At 39.9% G+C, this 18,080-nt stretch overlaps 1 protein-coding gene across 2 annotated transcripts in view; it reads left to right on the top strand.

Moving 5' to 3' along the window:
* ARID5B (AT-rich interaction domain 5B) overlaps positions 1-18,080 on the top strand; it is a 188,196-nt gene that overhangs the window by 17,223 nt on the left and 152,893 nt on the right. The window contains exon 3 of one of the 2 annotated variants that reach the window (XM_068982653.1): positions 15,100-15,315. In XM_068982653.1, the coding sequence (XP_068838754.1) occupies positions 15,100-15,315 (216 nt within the window). Of the gene's footprint in view, positions 1-15,099; positions 15,326-18,080 lie in introns of both variants that reach the window. The other variant, XM_068982654.1, reaches the window with a different exon arrangement.

Here is an 18,080-nt window from a genome sequence, read left to right as displayed (position 1 = left end):
GTTCTTAAAGGCACGCCATTTCTATTTTTAAATAGAGGCTTTTGATTGCAAACTTAGTTCAATTCAACCAATATTTATTAGTACAAGGTACTTTGGGGGTGATAAAGAGATGAGTAATATTGGCTGTTCTTCCTCTAGTTGCTTAGAAGAGATAAAGTTAGCTTTACTTGACAGGTTTATATTTTACTTTGGCCCTTCCATCCTGACAGGTACATGTATATAGTTCTATATGCTCAGTCCATCAGTTGTGTCTGACTCTTTGACCCCATGGACTATAGACTGTATAGACCCCATGGACTATATAGCCCACCCGCCAGGCTCATTTGTCTATGGAATTCTCTAGGCAAGAATACTGGATTGGGTAGCCATTTGCTTCTGCAGGGGATCGGCCCGCTCCAGGGATCAAACCCGGTCTCCTGGATTGCAGGTGGATTCTTTACTATCTGAGCCACCAGGGAAGCCCCTACATTGTTCTGTGGTATTCTGGGAAATTTCTGTGGCTACCCCCCAAAAGAGAATATCTCTTGTGAAGGCAGTTTTTCCAGGATTTAGGCAGTTGCATAAAGCATTTTTCCATTGGTTTGTCAGTTTCTTAGCAGAAATTAATTTCCAGACGTAGTTGAAAATGTTATTTAGCAACTTGTTTCACAGGCTTTCATTGTCACACAAAAATGTGTATAAGTATCTTGTGTTTAAAGACTAGTATACTAGCTCGCTATTGTTGTGTAACAACTTACTGCAAATTTCACATCTTAAAATATTATCTTCATAGTTTCTGTAAGTCAGGAGTCTGGGTAAAGGTTAGCTAGGTGTGTCTGAATCAGGGTCTCTCAAAGCTTCATTCAGGGTGCCCGGCTGGGCCTTGCTCATCTCAAAGCTCCGTTGGGCTAGAATCTACTTTTGAGTTCACTCAGTTGTCTGTTCCTATGCTGTTGGACTGAGACCCTTCTCCCTTGTTAGCCATGGACCTTGACCTCCCTGGTTCCTTGTCATGCCTCACAGGCTTCTCCACAGGCCAGCTCCAACATGGGAACTGGCTTCCCTCACAGTATGTGAGCAAACCACAAGCCACAGACCTTTTGTAACCTAATCTCAGAATTAAAATCCTATCACTTTTCCATAGGTCCGTTTGTTAGATGTGAGACGTTGTGTCCAGCCCACATTCAAGGGGAGGGGATCTCACAAGGGCATGAATACAGACAGCTAGGGATCACTGGGCACCTTCATAGAGGATGCCCACTGCAGTCAGTGGAAACAGTCACTTTAGCATAAAGTTTAGTCTGGTGAGGATTGGAAGATAATCCTCTTACCCTGTCTTGCTCTTTTTTTTTCCTCCTTTTTTTGTTATTGTGTGTTTTCCTTGAGTGGCTCCTTCCAAACACCTACCCACTTTTCTGGGCATTTAATTATAGATGACGTATGTATTAATAGTAGATAGCTGATCGCTTTAATCCGTCAAAGGTTTGTTAGTCTTTGACCATGTCAATAAGTTATATTGAGTCTTTCTTAAACTTCATGTCTTGACCAGTGAATTAGGGGAGTTTTGCTGGAAAGGGCATTGTGTCTGGTGTGATGATGAGTCCATAGGGAGAAGGGGAATGAGGACCTATAACTGGTATAATTAAACAGGCTCCTAAGTGTGTAAAAACACAGGTACGTTCCATGCACCATAGTTAAGGAGAGGCATTAAATCAGGTTGGCATAGAGCCATGTAAAGAAGACCTAAACATCCAAATGAAAGGGACTGTTGTCCCAGTTTGTGTTCCTGACAAATGTATCTATAGGAGATATGCATCTCTTAGCCACCCTTCAACTTCATGCATACGTCAGGGAGCAGCTGGCCCTCCATCTTTTAAATTCTGTGGAAATTAGCTGTTTTCATAGGAGAACTCATCTGTTTCAGGGAAGATGAAATGTGGTTTTTGATAAAATGTTTAAAACATACCTATGTAGGCATTAAAGATTTGAGAAAAGAGAGGCATTAAGCATATTGGAGAAGGAAATGGCAACCCACTCCAGTACTCTTGCCTGGAAAATCCCATGGACCGAGGAGCCTGGTAGGCTACAGTCCATAGGGTCGCAAAGAGTCAGACATGACTGAGCAACTTCACTAAGTCAGTATTTTAATAATGGAAATTGATTTATGGAGTAGCTTCCGTGCTAAACCTGCCGGAAATGTAGAGGAAAGGAGTCTGCATTTAAATTTAGAAGCACGCATCAGCTCGAGGATGTGTGTATGTTGTGTGTTTTTTCCTATTTTTTTTTTCCACCTTGAGTTTGACAGTACACCACGTCCCTCCCCGGTGCCTTTGCGTCCTCTGCTCCTTCTGTGTGCAGTGGCCACTGTTCCTGTCCCACCTCTCTCCCCTTTTATCCTCACTTGCTCCTTCTCTTCCTCAGGGTCTCAGCAGAGACCTTCCCTGACCATTGCTTTGACATCATACCCAGGCCTACCCCTGTCTCCCATTATGGCCTCTTCTAGTTCTTTTCCCTCATATTTTACTGACTCCCTACATCCCTCTCCCCCAACACAGACGCAAACAGTACCCCTCTGCCACAACTGTAGGCTCCAGGAAGGTAGGGATTTCTACGTAATTCCTGATGATAATCCCAAGGCCTGACATACAGTTGTTCAGGTGCTAAGTCACGTCCGCCTCTTTTGCGACCCCATGGGCTATAGCCCATCAGTCTCCTCTGTCTGTGGGCTTCCTCAGGCAAGAATACTGGCGTGGGTTACCGTTTCCTTCTCCAGGGGCTCTTCCTGACCCAAAGACTGAACCTGCGTCTCCCGCATTGGCAGGCAGATTCTCTACCACTGAGCCACTAGGGAAGTCCGACATATAGTTAGCACTCAATAAATATTTGTTGAATGAATGATATCACTTATGACAGTTTCTCATTCCATAAGTCACTTTTAGCTGAGGACTATGGTTTACTGTCTGTGTCCCTTGTCCCCGCTAGACTGTTGCTCTTCCCTGGCCCCCTGCTGTGCCTAGAGCGGAGGCTCAAGGATATGCCCTGGACATCGAACGTGAAAGAATGAATGGATTCTCTGGCAAAGGAGACTAGAGAGAGCGAGAGGAACCTTCACTTCCTAGGCAAGAAACAGGAGCCCTGGGCAGCACCGGTGTCATCTTCATCCTTATCTGTCCATGGCTGGTCCTCAGCCCAGTGCCTGGCACACAGCAGAATATGGCTTAATTGGATCAGATTGAGTTGAGTTGGGGAAAAATTCAAACAAGATTCCTCCAGACATTAGCACTGGACGAAGCTCAGTTTGTGAATGCTCAGCTTGTGATGGCTCCTTCTGGATTCCCTTCTGGATTCTCTTCTGCAACGGTTTTGTCAGAACACCCAGTGGCATTCATTCATTCACTCATTCAGCTCCTCCTGGTAGTATATAGACTATCAGAAGGTACGGAAGACAAGTTACAGCCCTGCCTTCAGGAAGTGTACCTTGAGGAAAACTTGGGCCTTATTCTCTGGTTTATATACCATCCCTAAGGTGGCAGAGAGTTGGAATAAGGCGGTTGTCGTTGCTCGTGGTCTGTCCGCTGTGTTGGCCTCCACACCACAGTCTTTGAACAGGCGTAGAAAGGTCACCAACTGTGGTTGCAAATTGGCTCTTATGCTAATCCTGTCTTATTCAAAAACACTCAATATTTTTCCAAACTTGAGTTTAGAGCTTTTGACTAAAGCCTGAATCATTTACTGTGTCAGAGCATATCGCCAGTATGGGAAAAACTAGAACTTTAAAATACAAAGCCCCGTTTAAGTAATCCAATATAGGATAATTACATTATTAAATAAAGCCCTGGGTCTCAAATTATTCCACTGCCATTGTACATGTGAAGATAATAATGTGAGCTGTGCTAAGCGAACAGAGCAAAAAAAAAAAGTTTCACAGGAGGGAGCATGTCTAAATCATATGTTTATGTTTAAATAAAAGCTACACAAAATAGGAAGATTTACTTGGTTTCTACATTAAAGTGTCCTAAATAGGCGTAAGGCTTTCGATGATTGTCTGTGAAGACTGCTCTTCTCGTTAATGGCAGCTGTATATCAAGAGGCTGTTGCCAGATCACCAATAACTTTGACTAATTTGGACGAGTCCCATTGTGATTTTCATATACCAACAGGGACAAGGAATTTTCTTCTTCCTTTTAGGGTCTCAAAGGAATATGGGCCCCACTGAACTTCGTACCTGGGCAGGGTGCCATGTGCCTATAACACTAGGTGAAAAAAAGATCAGGAGATGAGAAAGTAATGAGTTGAAGTCACTCAGCATGTTAGAACATCTGGGTTGGGTGGTGGCTGAATCTGAGTTCTATTGTTATTGTTTGTGCTTTTAGAGAACGTTCTTTATAGGTACCTCGGTTGAGCTTTAACGCTGGAATGGTGCTCCTTTATCTTCTTTTGCTTCTGTTTTAATGGCCAGAGCTAAGTATATGAGTGCCAAGTTCGTTTTTATTATGGCAGCCTGAAAGTAGTTAAGAAAAAATAGACTGTGACGTTGACACCCTATTAATTTGGCTAAAGGAAGGGTAGGCTGGTTCAGCCATTGACTGAAGGCATCTTCTCTACATATCAAATGCTTCCCTATTTAGAGAGAATGCTGGGATGTGTTTTCTTGTTTTTGTGTAATGTTTTTTTAATCTTAGGGAGGAAAAAAGATGAATGCATGGTAAATCCAAAGGAAAAGCAATGGAACTGGGAATTAACGACAGGATGTTTCTTAGGTTTTCTTTCAAGATGGCCTTCTGGTTTGGGGAGCAGACTGCTGCCCAACAGGTTTTAGATTAGTGTGTATTAAAAATGTATTTAGGAACATAAAATATTTAGGGTTTTTGAATTACTTGTATGATACTCAAATGCCTTTGGCAAAGCCATGAAGGATGGTCACATTACATTGGACAAATCGCCCCTCAGAGCAGTCTTGTTTTTGCTTACTCTCTCTAATTGTGCCAGGATGAATTTCCAAACTCCACTGAGCCACAAAAGTCACCCAGACGTCTGGTGGTGGAGGGGGCAGTGGTTGAAAGAGAAGGGACTGGCTTGGGAAATTGGAACCCAATACACTAGGGAGCCTCCATGGCAAATCCATTTCATCATGTTAAGGGAGTCAGATTAAACCTTATCATACTTGAGAGGATGTCTTCATCACTCAGACAACAGAAAATTCTTCACATTTTAAAGTAAGGCATATAGTCTTACTTTGGGGACAAAAACAAAATAAAAATTAAAATACTTTCTGTTGCAAAATGACTTTAAATCCCACCCACCCTAGGAAATTGGTGGGAGGTGGGAAAGGTTTACTTACTCCGGGATAGGAGTAGGTTGGAGTGTTACTACTGTCAAAGCTCAAGATACCGGTTTCTGGGACTTCCCCAGTGGTCCAGTGGTTAGGGATCCAGCTTCCACTGCAGGCGGAATGCATTCGATCCCTGGTCAGGGAACTAAGATTGGACATGCTGTGCAGCACAGCCGGGAAAAAAAGAGACCAGTTTCCCAGAGACCATAGTGTTACCAAGCTGGTTTCTGGTTCTACTTCAGTTTTCTCATCACTAAAATGGGCCTGAGAACCCCTATTTCAGCAAGTCCTTATGGGGATTAGATAAAATAATATCTATTGAATTCATAGATAAGTGTGGGTAAAATAAAGTACCTCAGAGTTTGTCACTGCTGAATCCTTGAGGGTTGAGGAATATAACTTAGAAGCCCAAACATTCTTGATTGCTTTCTGGCTCATCTTTGCCTTGGAAGCAGCCATCAGGAGTTACAGGGATATCATCCCAGACAAAGAATTAAGAGTTAGGAAGTACACAGTTCCTTGCAGGTGACATTCGAAGACCAGCCCCCCACCTTTTCAGTTACAGTGATGTTATATGTAATAAATGCCATGATTTCCAGGATGCCTGTGTTGGCCTAGATACACGATGAGGTGGGTTCTTCTGTCCTACTCACCTCCCCCCGCCCTGCCTTTTTAAGATGAGACCTGGGCAAGATAATGTTACACCCCAACATTAACATTAAACACAGTAGAGCTACATTTGAACCTGGGTCCGAGAGACTCTTAGTTCTAAGAGTCTAGTTTTAGAGACTCTTAGCTGGGTCCTTAGCTCTCTTAGTTTCTTCTAGCACGGAGCATCTAGACAGGGGTGGGGGCCGTCAACAGAAGCACTTATTGTAAGCTCTGGGCCTAGCACAGTCTATGGCTCCTTAGAAAGCACCAGAGACGTAAAACTTAAACAAACATCTTTGCCATTAAAAAGGTGTTTATTGTAGGAGAGAGAATGATGCAATTCAGCATCAAATACTGATGCCTAACAACAACTTAGCATGTCACAAGTAGTAAGCTCAGTAATTCTCACTTCAGGGACCAAGTTAGTGTTGGTATCATTTTGTCAAGTTAAGGACATTAGAAAACAGCTACTACTATCCATTGCCATCCTCATAATATCTTTTTTTCCCCCTCTAAAACACCACTAGATGAAAGAAAGAGATATGAAGTCTTAAATAGAAAAGAGTGTGTAGGGAGCCTCTCGATTAGCATTGCTCCCTTCTTTCTGCCCTGAGGGCCCACCTGTGTGGCCCCATTAACAGAGTTCCTGGGCCCACTTCTATCAAGGTTCCCCATAGAAGAGAGAGGGATGGAGGAGAGTGAAGGCAGGTGTCTATCCTGTTCTTTCCTGTGAGGTTCCCACAGACTCTCGGTGTCCTGCTGAGACAGTCAAAGCCACTGGTAGAAGGTCTGCTCTGATCCTGTAACCATTCCCTCCACCTTTGACAGTTTCACCCAGGAATGGTGACAGGTGAGCGGCTATGAGCCCACTTTCCTGGACTATCGCTGTCTTAGGGTTCTTTTACACCCACCAACATCTTTGTTATTAGTCCCTTTGTGATTATCGTTATTCAAATATTCCATCTTTTTCCTGTTGGGATCCTGACTGATACAAGGATAGTCCTTGAAATCTAGCATATTTAGTTTCTTGAAACATACACTGCTGTGTCTTCATTGTTCTCATTTCACTATTGATCAGTGAAAACTTCATATTGTTGACCCACATTGCCATTCTCTTTTGCTGGATATTCTTGGATCTCTGATTGATGCCCATGTGCCTGCCGAGTGAAACCTTTAACTCTTTGCATAGATAGCCTATTAGCAGGACAAACAGATGTGTTACAGGGAGAGTGATGGGGCAGAAGGGTAGGGTCTTGAATGGAAGGTATCTGAGGGAGGCTTGGATATAAAGGAGTGAGTGGCCAGTGTACCCAGGCTCAGTGGGGCGCTTTCTTTTCCTTGGTTGAGTCTGCTGGTGTGCACCATGGGCATACATGCCCGCTCCAGTGGTTAGGGCATCACTAACTTTTAAAAGTTTGTCTTCAGTTTTAGTTTCTGTCTTGATGAAAAACTCCCCTTCTTGGGACTTCCCTGGCAATTCAGTGGGACTTTGCTTCCAGTACGGGGGTGCCGGTTTGATCCCTTGTGAGGGAGTTAAGATCCCACATGCTCGAGGCCAAAAAACCCCCAAACATAAAACAGAAGCAATTCTATAACATTCAATAAAGACTTTAAACTGGTCTATATTAATTTTTTTTTTCAAAGTACCCACTCTTGTGGAACCAAGTAGACTGTTATTTTGGTTTCACAATTTTTTTTAGCTAACATCACCTATTAATGTGTTTTGTGTTCCTGACATTTATCACATTTCAACTGCTCTACAAAGAACATTTTAAAAACACAGGATGTTTGGGGATGATTGAGGTGAATAAGCCATGTTTTCCTATTCTCGTTTAACCCTCCTCCTCCCTGCCAACCCCCACATAATACACTAATGTGTTTATTGTCCTTTGGGCTCTATTAACATAGCTGAATATGGCTTTCCTCAGCGAAGGTCTGTTATTGGGTACCACATGGTGCTATAGGGAAGGTTCTGTTCACATCTTTGCTCCTGAGGAATGATATGTTAGTAAAAAAATATATTTTTAAAATTTATATATATATATATGCTTAGCTGTGCTAACAGAGGCCCAGAATTAAAGTTGTTTAAATACCTGGGAGTTCAAAATCTCTCATGTCACAGCCTGTGGGTAAGTGGTTCAGGCTTAATGTGGTGACTCTGCTCCATGAAATCTTTGAGACTTGACTGCTTCTATCTTTTTTCTCCTCAGAGATTTGCTTCCGTTTGTATGATCCAAAGGCATATCCACCCCCTTTGAGGGCCTGATCCAGAAGTTGTACGCATTGCTGATACTCACATCCGATCGGTCAAAACTTGGTCAGGTGGCTGCATCTGGCTGTAAGGGAAGCAGGGAAATGATGTCTTTATTCTATGCCCAGAAAATTAGCAATCTCTTATTAAAGAAGAAAGGAAGAATAGATACAGGCAAAAAGTTAATCGTAGTGGGGAATATTAAATTCTTGTGTCAACTAAGCTCTTTTCTTACATATAAGCCAAGTGGTGCGGTTCCGCTGAACGTGAATTGACTCTTGAGACATCTAAACTGAGGACTGAACAAAGGACTGGAATCTGGAAGAAGGTGTAAACCAACTAGTTGGAACCAGTCTATCAAGTGTAGTCATGGGCTTAGAGATTAACATTGGAATCTCCATGGAGAATGATTTCTTCAGGGAGTGATATGCAGAGAAAGAAGACTGGACCCAGAAGGAACCTAAGGATGTGTGCTTTCCTACATTTTCCCTGTAGGGAAGTAGAATGAGGGAGGAGAGAAATTGAATAGTTGTTGGGTAGGTGTTCTTCATGGGTCCATTGAGTATCTGCACATCTAGTGAGCAGCACTACTGACTGCCTTTGTTCCAGCTATCTTTTCAAGGAAGTTTAGGTCGTGAACAGCCTTGGAAGATGGAGGTTGTGTCTTCCTCCAAAACAAAGGGCAGACATACTTATTGCCCAGTATTAAAAGATTTGGGTTCCTCCCTATGCTTGGGGTTCCTCTCCTGAAATGCACCCCACTCTTATGTATATGTCTCAACCTAGGCCTCTTTGAATCTCCTTTTGGGAGCTGGGTATCAAACATCCAATACAGATGGTGGTATTTGGACTGCAGCTATTGCTGTGAACTGTAAACCATCCTTTGTCTCTGCTTACAGTCTGTGTCTTCTATAAGCATCCATGAAACTGACAGATTAATTTATAAGTTTGAAGTAGAATAAAATCTCAGATTCTTCCTAGTTATTAACAAGAGGGAGAGTTTCAAGACAAAGCTACAGTTGTTATTATTAAATTATTTTTAAAATTAATTAATTTTAATTGGAGGGTAATTACTTTACAGTATTGTGGTTTTTGTCATACATTGACATGAATCAGCCATGGATATACATGTGTCTCCCCATCCCGAACCCCCTTCCCATCCCTCAGGGTTGTCCCAGTGCACCAGCTTTGATTGCCCTGTTTCATGCATCGAACTTGGACTGGTCGTCTATTTCACATATGGTAGTATATATGTTTCAATGCTGTTCTCTCAAATCATCCCACCCTCACCTTCTCCCACAGAGTCCAAAAGTCTGTTCTTTACATCTGTGTCTCTTTTGCTGTTTTGCGTACAGGGTCGTTGTTACCATCTTTCTAAATTCCATATATATTTGTTAATATACCATATTGGTGTTTTTCTTTCTGACTTACTTCACTCTGTATAATAGGCTCCAGTTTCATTCACCTCATTAGAACTGACTAAAATGCATTCTTTTTAATAGTTGAGTAATATTCCATTGTGTATAAAAGTTAAGAATAGCTTTGGTTAATGATATAGTGGTTTTGAAAGTTTTTAAACTCAAGACCCTTTATGCTCAGGTTATTTAGGACCACAGAGGTGCTTTGGTTTATGTGGATTATACCTACTGGTATTAGAAATTAAAACTTAAAATAATTTTAAATGCTCAATTTGTTTAAAAATAAAAGTAATGTGACATTTATATGCAAAAACTGATTGTCAAGCTGACTCACACTTTACCAAAAAAAAAATCAAAATGGATTATATTTGTAAAACTGTAAAACTTTGGGAAGAAGACAAAGGAGAAATTCTTCATGACCAGAACTCAGGCAAAGAATTCATAGGTATAAAAATAAAACTACAATCCATAAAATTAAAAAATGATCAATTGGACTTGATCAAAGTATAAAACTTTTGTTAAACACACTGATAAAGAATGAAAAGACAAGCTACAGAATAGAAAAAAAATTTTTTCAAACCCCATGTCTAATAAAAGATGTATCAAGAGGGTACAAGAACTCTCAAAACTCAACAATATGAAAATAAACAACCCAATGTTTAAAAACGGGCAAAAGACTTAAATACACACTTCACCAGAAAGGATACACGGATGGCAAATTAGCACCTGAAAAGATGTTCAACATCATCAGCCATTAGGGAAATGAAAATTAAAAACATGATGAGAAACCTCTACATACATACTAAAATGGCAATAATAAGTTAATTAACAGTAATAGTATCAAGTGCTGGTAAGGACAGGGGACAACTAGAACTCTCATACATTGTTTGTGGGAATGCAAAATGGTATAGCCACTCTGGAAAACAGTTGGGCAGCTTCTGCAAAATGAAATATATACTTACTATATGACTCAACAGTCCCTCTCCTAGGTATTTATTCAAGAGAACTGAAAATGCATGTTCACATGAAAACTTGTACATGAATATTTATAGCAACTCTATTTGTAATCACCAAAGTTGGAAACAACCCAGTGTTCCTCAATGGAACATGTCCATACCATGGGGTACTATTCAGCAGAAAAAAAGGAACAAGCTGTTGATACAGGCAGCAGCCTGGTGGCTCTCAAAGGCATTATGCTGAGTGAAATATAAGCAGCCTTAAAAGATTTCACACTGTATGATTTAATTTATATGACATTTTGCAGAAGAGAAAACCATACCAGGCAAGATCAGTAGTTGCCATGTGTACAAAGAACTGTACACCAAAAAAGGAAGTTTTACTGTAAGTTAATTTTAAAAATAAAATGAAAATGGCAATATAAACCCATTATGTAAATGTTACACATTTTTATGAAAATTAACCATATTTTCAAAAACAAAAAAATTAGTATAAACAGTGGCATTGTTTTACATTTTTGTAAATTTCTTTACCATTGAGCTTAACAGAGGCAGCTGTATTCTCATATCTCCTTCTGTATTCACTCTTTTGCCATACCATCTGTCATATAGTCACTGGAAAACCCCACTAGACACTTGAAAGGGAATAAGAGTGAAAAAAGCAAATAATTTCTTAGTATTATTTTGATCATTGTTTTGACTCTATGGACCACCTGAAATAGTCTTGGGGATTCCCCAGGGCTCCTGGACCATACTTTGAGAACCACTGATATATAATGTACCATTCCAAATTTTATTTTCATAGCATCAAGACTTTTTTTTTGCCATACCCATATCTCCTACATTTCTTTAATGCTTTTGTTCAAACTAACCCATTTTTTTAAAACAAAAATTTTTTAAAAAGAAACTTTCTATGTCTCATAAATGGGAAGCCAGTACCACTTCCCCATAAGTGGAAAGTTACTACAAGAATAAATATGCTGTGAGTAAGTTATATTGAATTTTAAAAGATTTATCCACGAACCATCTAAACTCATTTCTGTGTGGTACTATTTGGAAAACACTAATTTAGAGAAACAAGGATAATGCTGTGATGTACCACTTCATTTATGTTGACAAATTTAATCCTCACCATTAGCATCAGAGATAGACAGTATTACTAAACTTAAAAAAAAAAAAAAAGTGTGTTTAAAAAATGGAAGCACAGGAAAGTCAAAGTTGCCCAGTGTTTCACAGGGAGGAAATTACTGGGCAGGGATTTGAACCCAGGCAGTCTGGCTCCAGAGTCCAGGATGAATGCTGTGTTGGCAGAGAGGAAACTTGGATTCTTGTCCAACTTCCACCTGAAGTTGGCAGTAGGACATGTCACTGAGTCTTACTGTTCTCATCATTGACGTGAAGGAGGTGGGATAAATTAGGGCATGGAAGTTTAGATGATGGGTGCCTGTCCAAGGGGCCAGGCAGGTAGGGAACGGTGGCTGAATGTAAGGTGACAGGGAGTGGTGGGGTCAGTGGCAAACTAGAGGGCTTGCCTTCCCTCTAAAGAAAGCAACCCTACTCGGTTTCAACTTTCCTGTTTTGAGAGGGGTTTTCTGGTTGTTTTTTTTTTTCAGATGTCGCTTTATTTTATAAGAGGAGTTAGAAGTCTGGAGACTTTATGTAAAATTTCTCAATTTGTACAACAATTGGAGAGGCCAGCCACACACATGAGCTGGCGGATATATGACCAGAGGATCTCCTTTGACTTAGAGGAATCTGTGATTGAGTATGCTGTTACTACACAGTTGGAGAAACAAAATCCAAATGACAGAAATAGGCAGCTTAAAACAATGATGAAAGGGGATATGAACTTAGAAAGTGTCCCAACTCAGTCTATATAAATATTGATTTGGCTCTGGGTTAAAAGAGCTAAGGCACGTTAATAGAATAATAGTGTGTTTTTTTATGTTCCTGTTGTGTTGTTTAAGAGTAAGTCAGCAATACTTATCTAATGCTAATTTTTGGTTTGCAGAGAGTTAATGTAATTATTAGATGAGCTTATTGAAATTCTTTTCTTAGATATAGAGACTTGCCCAAGAGTGGTATTAGGAACTTTAGTCAGCACTGGCTCAGAATAGTAAACATGAACATGTGATTTATGCCATTGTGCATACAAAGTAATGTTTCCTGAGACACTTTCTATATATATGTTGGCTATTTTGCTCTTTTGGGTTGTTTAGTTTCTTTCCCCTCCTCCGCTTATCAGATTTCCTTCTAAATCCTGGCATTTGACAATGTTGTAGGGCTAGTTTCTCTGAATCCACAGTGAGACATACTGGTGGTTTCACAATTAATCCAGACTTGGGTTTACGGCTAATATGTGTTTATTTGAATTCCTGCATTTATTTTTATGTATTGTATATATTCGTAGTACTCACAAAGTCTGTTTCAGAGAGAAAGAGGAAGGAGGACTGAATCCATAGACTGGATCTTGAAAGAAGGGTTTATTCATCAATGACATCATAAGGATTGTATTTTCTCTTGGTTAATAAACGATTTGTTTGGCGGGTGTTGGAAGCCAGCCAGAGCTAGTCATGCCATTTCTTGGAAAAGATCTGAAGCAACTGGTAATTGAAATGATAATCATTTGATCATAGTTAGAGCTATTTGAAAATAACACTCATCTCCAGACTTGTCTCTTCTAGGGAACCATATTTGGTAAAATTGTTGCCAAATTCCATTTTTGCTAATGTTGAGACTTATATACCATGATACTTAATTATTTTCCAGTATATTCTAAACTTGATTCCTGGTTTGCCCTTTCCAGAAGCTGTTCCCATATGCTTTGAAACAATACCCAGCCTGAATTTTTATTCTGGCATTTAATAATCACCATGTAATAGCTATAAAATGCGTGACAACTACAGATCTTTTATTTCAAGAGGATGGTGTAGTGAGTCTGAGTGAAATCATCCATTGAAATGGTACTTTTTAATATGCCCCATTGTTTATAAAGTATTGACTTTTTTTTCTTGAGCAGAAGATACAAACAGTTCCCGCTTTGTCTCCCATTTAGTGGAGGTTCATATTTAATCATGATAAGGGAGAGGATTCCATTACAAAAGTTTTACTTTTCATTTTTGATTGAGATTTGTTATTTTGCTGCTACCTAACAAACTCTTCTCAGAGGCAGCTTGGAACTGGATGAGGAAAAGTGAAATTTTAGATCCTACCTTAAAACATTTTAAAAAGACTAAATGTTTTCAAATCCAGGGCTCTTTACTGTATGAAGCTTATCTTAATAAACCCTCTTTTGTTTGCTTTGGAGTAGTGTGTACAGTGTGTGTGTGTGTGTGTGTGTGTGTGTGTGTGTGTAGGTGGGAGAGAAGAAGGAAAGAGTCATGTTTTATAGAAAAATTAGCCAAAATCACTTGTGAATTCCCTTTGTTTAATAGCTCAGAGACATCTTCCTGTTGTTGTTTGTCAAAAATATTTCTAAGATTTTGTAAGCTTAGGGGTTTTCACAGCTCAGCTTTCTTCAGAAACGTGAAGTAAAAGAAATGAAAGAAGTCAGTTCAAGTTGAAATGTCAAATGCTTCAAATAATCTAACTTTATACCCAGTGAGATGATCTTCTTAAGCCTTTTCAAAGAATCTTTGGGAAAGAGAGGCCCTCCTTTGCTCCATGGATGGATATCTATTAAATATCTTGTTGGATTAATTCTGAGTCAGAAAAGTTGCTTGTTTCCTGGAAACGATTAAAGATGCTTAAAATTCAAATTTATGATCCATAGGAGAAACTTAAGTTTCAACTACTTTTCTTAGATTCAAAGGCTTTCTCCTCATCCACCCTCTTGCTTCTTACCCCATATGTATTAAGAGAAAAAATCAGTTCATTTCTCAACTTACAAAGTTTTTAAGAAACATGAGAATGTGTAAGTTTCTTTCAGTGGGAAGCATATAACATTTATGAAGTATTTCTTTTGGGATTACATCACAGTTTTATTTAATTTTAGGACAAAAGTTAAATTCAATATTTGTGTATAAGCCAAGGGAAAATGTACCATAAACATAGGAATTTGGGGGTGAGTCAGAGTTCCAAGAATCCCAGATTTACTTAGACCATTTATATAAAGACAGGCTAACCATTAGTCATCTATTTCTTGCTTTTTTACTTTTGTAATTAATGGCACCTAAAAATTAGCTTTCACCCAAGTAGTCAAAAAGGGAGACTGAGCTTTGGCAACTAGCATTAAAAATAGCTATTAGAATTACTGCCCAATTTTTGGACATTTTCTAAGCACATAACAAAAAAATCCTATAAATTACTCCTCAGCTAGACCACAAGCAGTGAAAAACCTTTGAAATGAAGTGAGTTATTGAAGGTCCTCTGTCACCAAAAAAAAAAAAACACATTGTCTGCTCGCATTAGATTAAGCCACTCAAATGGTATTTCAGATAGGCTTTAGTGGAAAATGTATTACTGACTTCAGAACCACCAATACTGTTGTTCTCTCCCAACTACCTCTTGTAGGATGAAGTCATTGCTGTTTCCGAAAAGGTGATTGTGAAGCTTGAAGACCTGGTCAAGTGGGTACATTCTGATTTCTCCAAGTGGAGATGTGGTCTCCAAGCTGGGTCAGTGAAAACAGAGTCCCTGGGAAGGAATGGACAGAAGGAAGCTCTGCTGAAGTATCGGCAGTCAACCTTGAATAGTGGACTCAACTTCAAAGACGTTCTCAAGGAAAAGGCTGACCTTGGTAATTATCGTTTGTACTTCTAAATCTAATGTGGGCATATACAATAACCACTTCTTTTATTGTAGGTTTTTCTGGAAACACTATCATTCATATCTGTGTGTGTGTGTACCTACATGCTGCTAAGTCACTTCAGTTATGTCCGACTCTCTATGACCACGTAGATGGCAGCCCACCAGGCTCCTCTGTCCCTGGGATTCTCCAGGCAAGAACACTAGAGTGGGTTGCCATTTCCTTCTCCAGTGCATGCATGCTAAGTCGCTTCAGTCATGTCCAACTCTGTGCGACCCCGCAGACGGCAGCCCACCAGGCTTCTCTGTCCCTGGGATTCTCTAGGCAAGAATACTGGAATGGGTTGCCATTTCCTTCTCCCATGTACATATATGTAATTTCTTTAATCGCAAAAGGACCTGGGAATATGAATGGATAGATGACTGGGTGTTTGAGAAATGGATGTTACCTGTTGGGTCACAAGACCTTGTATGTGTGGAGCCCTGTGCTAGAAAATGGATGATATAACACGTGGCATTTAGCAGCTTCCAGTAGCTTCCATCAGAGAAGGCAATGGCACCCCACTCCAGCACTCTTGCCTGGAAAGTCCCATGGACGGAGGAGCCTGGTGGGCCGCAGTCCATGGGGTCGCTAAGAGTGGGACACGACTGAGCGACTTCACTTTCACTTTTCACTTTCATGCATTGGAGAAGGAAATGGCAACCCACTCCAGTGTTCTTGCCTGGAGAATCCCAGGGACGGGGGAGCCTCATGGGCTTCCGTCTATGGGGTCACACAGAGTCGGACAAGACTGAAACGACTTAGCAGCAGCAGCAGCAGCAACAACAGTAGCTTCCCTCGTAGCTCATTGGTAAAGAATCTGCCTGCAATGCAGGAGATTTCGGTTCGATTCCTGGGTGAGGAAGATCTGCTGAAGAAGGGATAGGCTACCCACTCCAGTATTCTTGGGTTTCCCTTGTGGCTCAGCTGGTAAAGAATGTGCCCGCAATGCGGGGGACCTGGGTTCGACCCCTGGGTTGGGAAGATCCCCTGGAGAAACGAAAGGCTACCTACTCCAGTATTCTGGCCTAGAGAGTTCCATGGACTCTACAGTCCATGGGGTCCTGAAGAGTCGGACACGGCTGAGCGACTTTCACTTTCAGTTGCTATCAAGGCGTTAAGTCTTAATTGAGGCACCTAAAATTGATTAGTGGAGAGTTAAAATATTTGTTCTGAGTAGATAACATGACATTTATTAGGACTGTCAGGAAAGCAAAACGAGGAAGACAGATGAATTACTTAATGTGGATCAAGGGAGCAGCCTCAGAGCAAGTGAGCTGCTGGCTGGCAACTCCTGGCCTAGGTCCCCCAAGAGCTTTTAGTGTTCAGTGGTGGCCATCAACTATATGGTTTTTTCTTTGCTTCCTTCCCCTATTCCACTACAGCTTTAAAGGAGAAATTGGGAGTTAGAGTCATTATTCTGTTTAGTGTTTGAATCCTGACTCTCTTGCTTACTTAGCTGTGTGGACTTAGGCAAATTAACCTCCAAGTCTGGAAAATGTGGAAACTTTTCAGGGTCATTGGGAGATGTAACACCCAGTGATAGGTGTATATTGGTGTATGGAAGGGGCTCTATAATTAATTCTGTTGCTTTTTCTTAACACTGTCTTCGCCAATGAATTTTTTGTCTTTTCCTTTTTCTTTTTTTTTTTTTCTCTTTTGTGTCTCCCCGGTGGCATTCACTGACTTACTTTTCTAACATTGCTCAAGACCAATGTTGTTGACCTCTGATTTAGACCAGTTATTTCCCCTTTAGGCAAAGAGGAACTTCACTTTTAACATATTAAAGCATCTTTTTCTTTCATTCTAGCACAATGCTGATTTTCATAGCCCTATTTTATGCGTTAATGTGACAACTTCCTGTTTTTTCTTTTAACTTAGATTTTAACTACTACAACAAACTTAGACTATTTTAATTGGCATAATGAGACTGAATAACACCTGTAACTGACTTGTCTTTTGTGTGATTCTGGTTTGTGATGAGCTATGCTGTATTTTGGGAATAGCATTAATATTTTCTTGCAGTTTAAGTTTAATAATCAACAGTTTCTTGGCATGTTTTGTTAGATGTCAGACAATAATATTTTGGTCATGGTGGCCTGGTTGTCATGTGCACATTTAGAGAAAATTATTAATCTAGTGGTTTTTATTTTAAAACCAAAGAATTTCTTTCTTTTCTTTTTTTTTTTTTTTTTTTACTGATTTTCTTATATAGGCTGTTACATGGCCAATTTTGTGAACACATGTGACTAGCCTTCTGACATGTGGTAATGCTGAATAATACAGCTGTTGTGTTACTTGCCTAATATATGATCTAAGCTGTATTACTATTGTCTTATGTTTTTCTTAACATTAAAACCTTCCTTTTGTTTGTTTGTTTTTTTTTTTTTTAAGTTATGAAATATACTGTTACTAATAAAAAACTAAACAGGAAACCCATGGGGGATGAAAGGATGTGTAGATGGTTAAGCTTGATGTCACGAATATAAACAAAAGTATTTATAGCAGATCTGTTTTTGTATTTAAAATTGATAGTTTATTAATGAATGAAAAGAAACCCAACTTCTTAATTTCATCAAGACATTTAGAGGTTTTGATCTTCCTGAACTCTAAAAATGTCCATAATGTAACTTTTTAATAATTGATTCCAGAAGAAATTAGTTTATAATGCATATTCAAAGTACTTAGTGGTTTTTAAATCTTGTTG

This window comes from Capricornis sumatraensis, chromosome 10 (assembly GCF_032405125.1).
Source record: "Capricornis sumatraensis isolate serow.1 chromosome 10, serow.2, whole genome shotgun sequence".
Lineage (NCBI taxonomy): Eukaryota > Metazoa > Chordata > Mammalia > Artiodactyla > Bovidae > Capricornis > Capricornis sumatraensis.
This window is presented reverse-complemented; position numbering and strand designations above follow the sequence as displayed.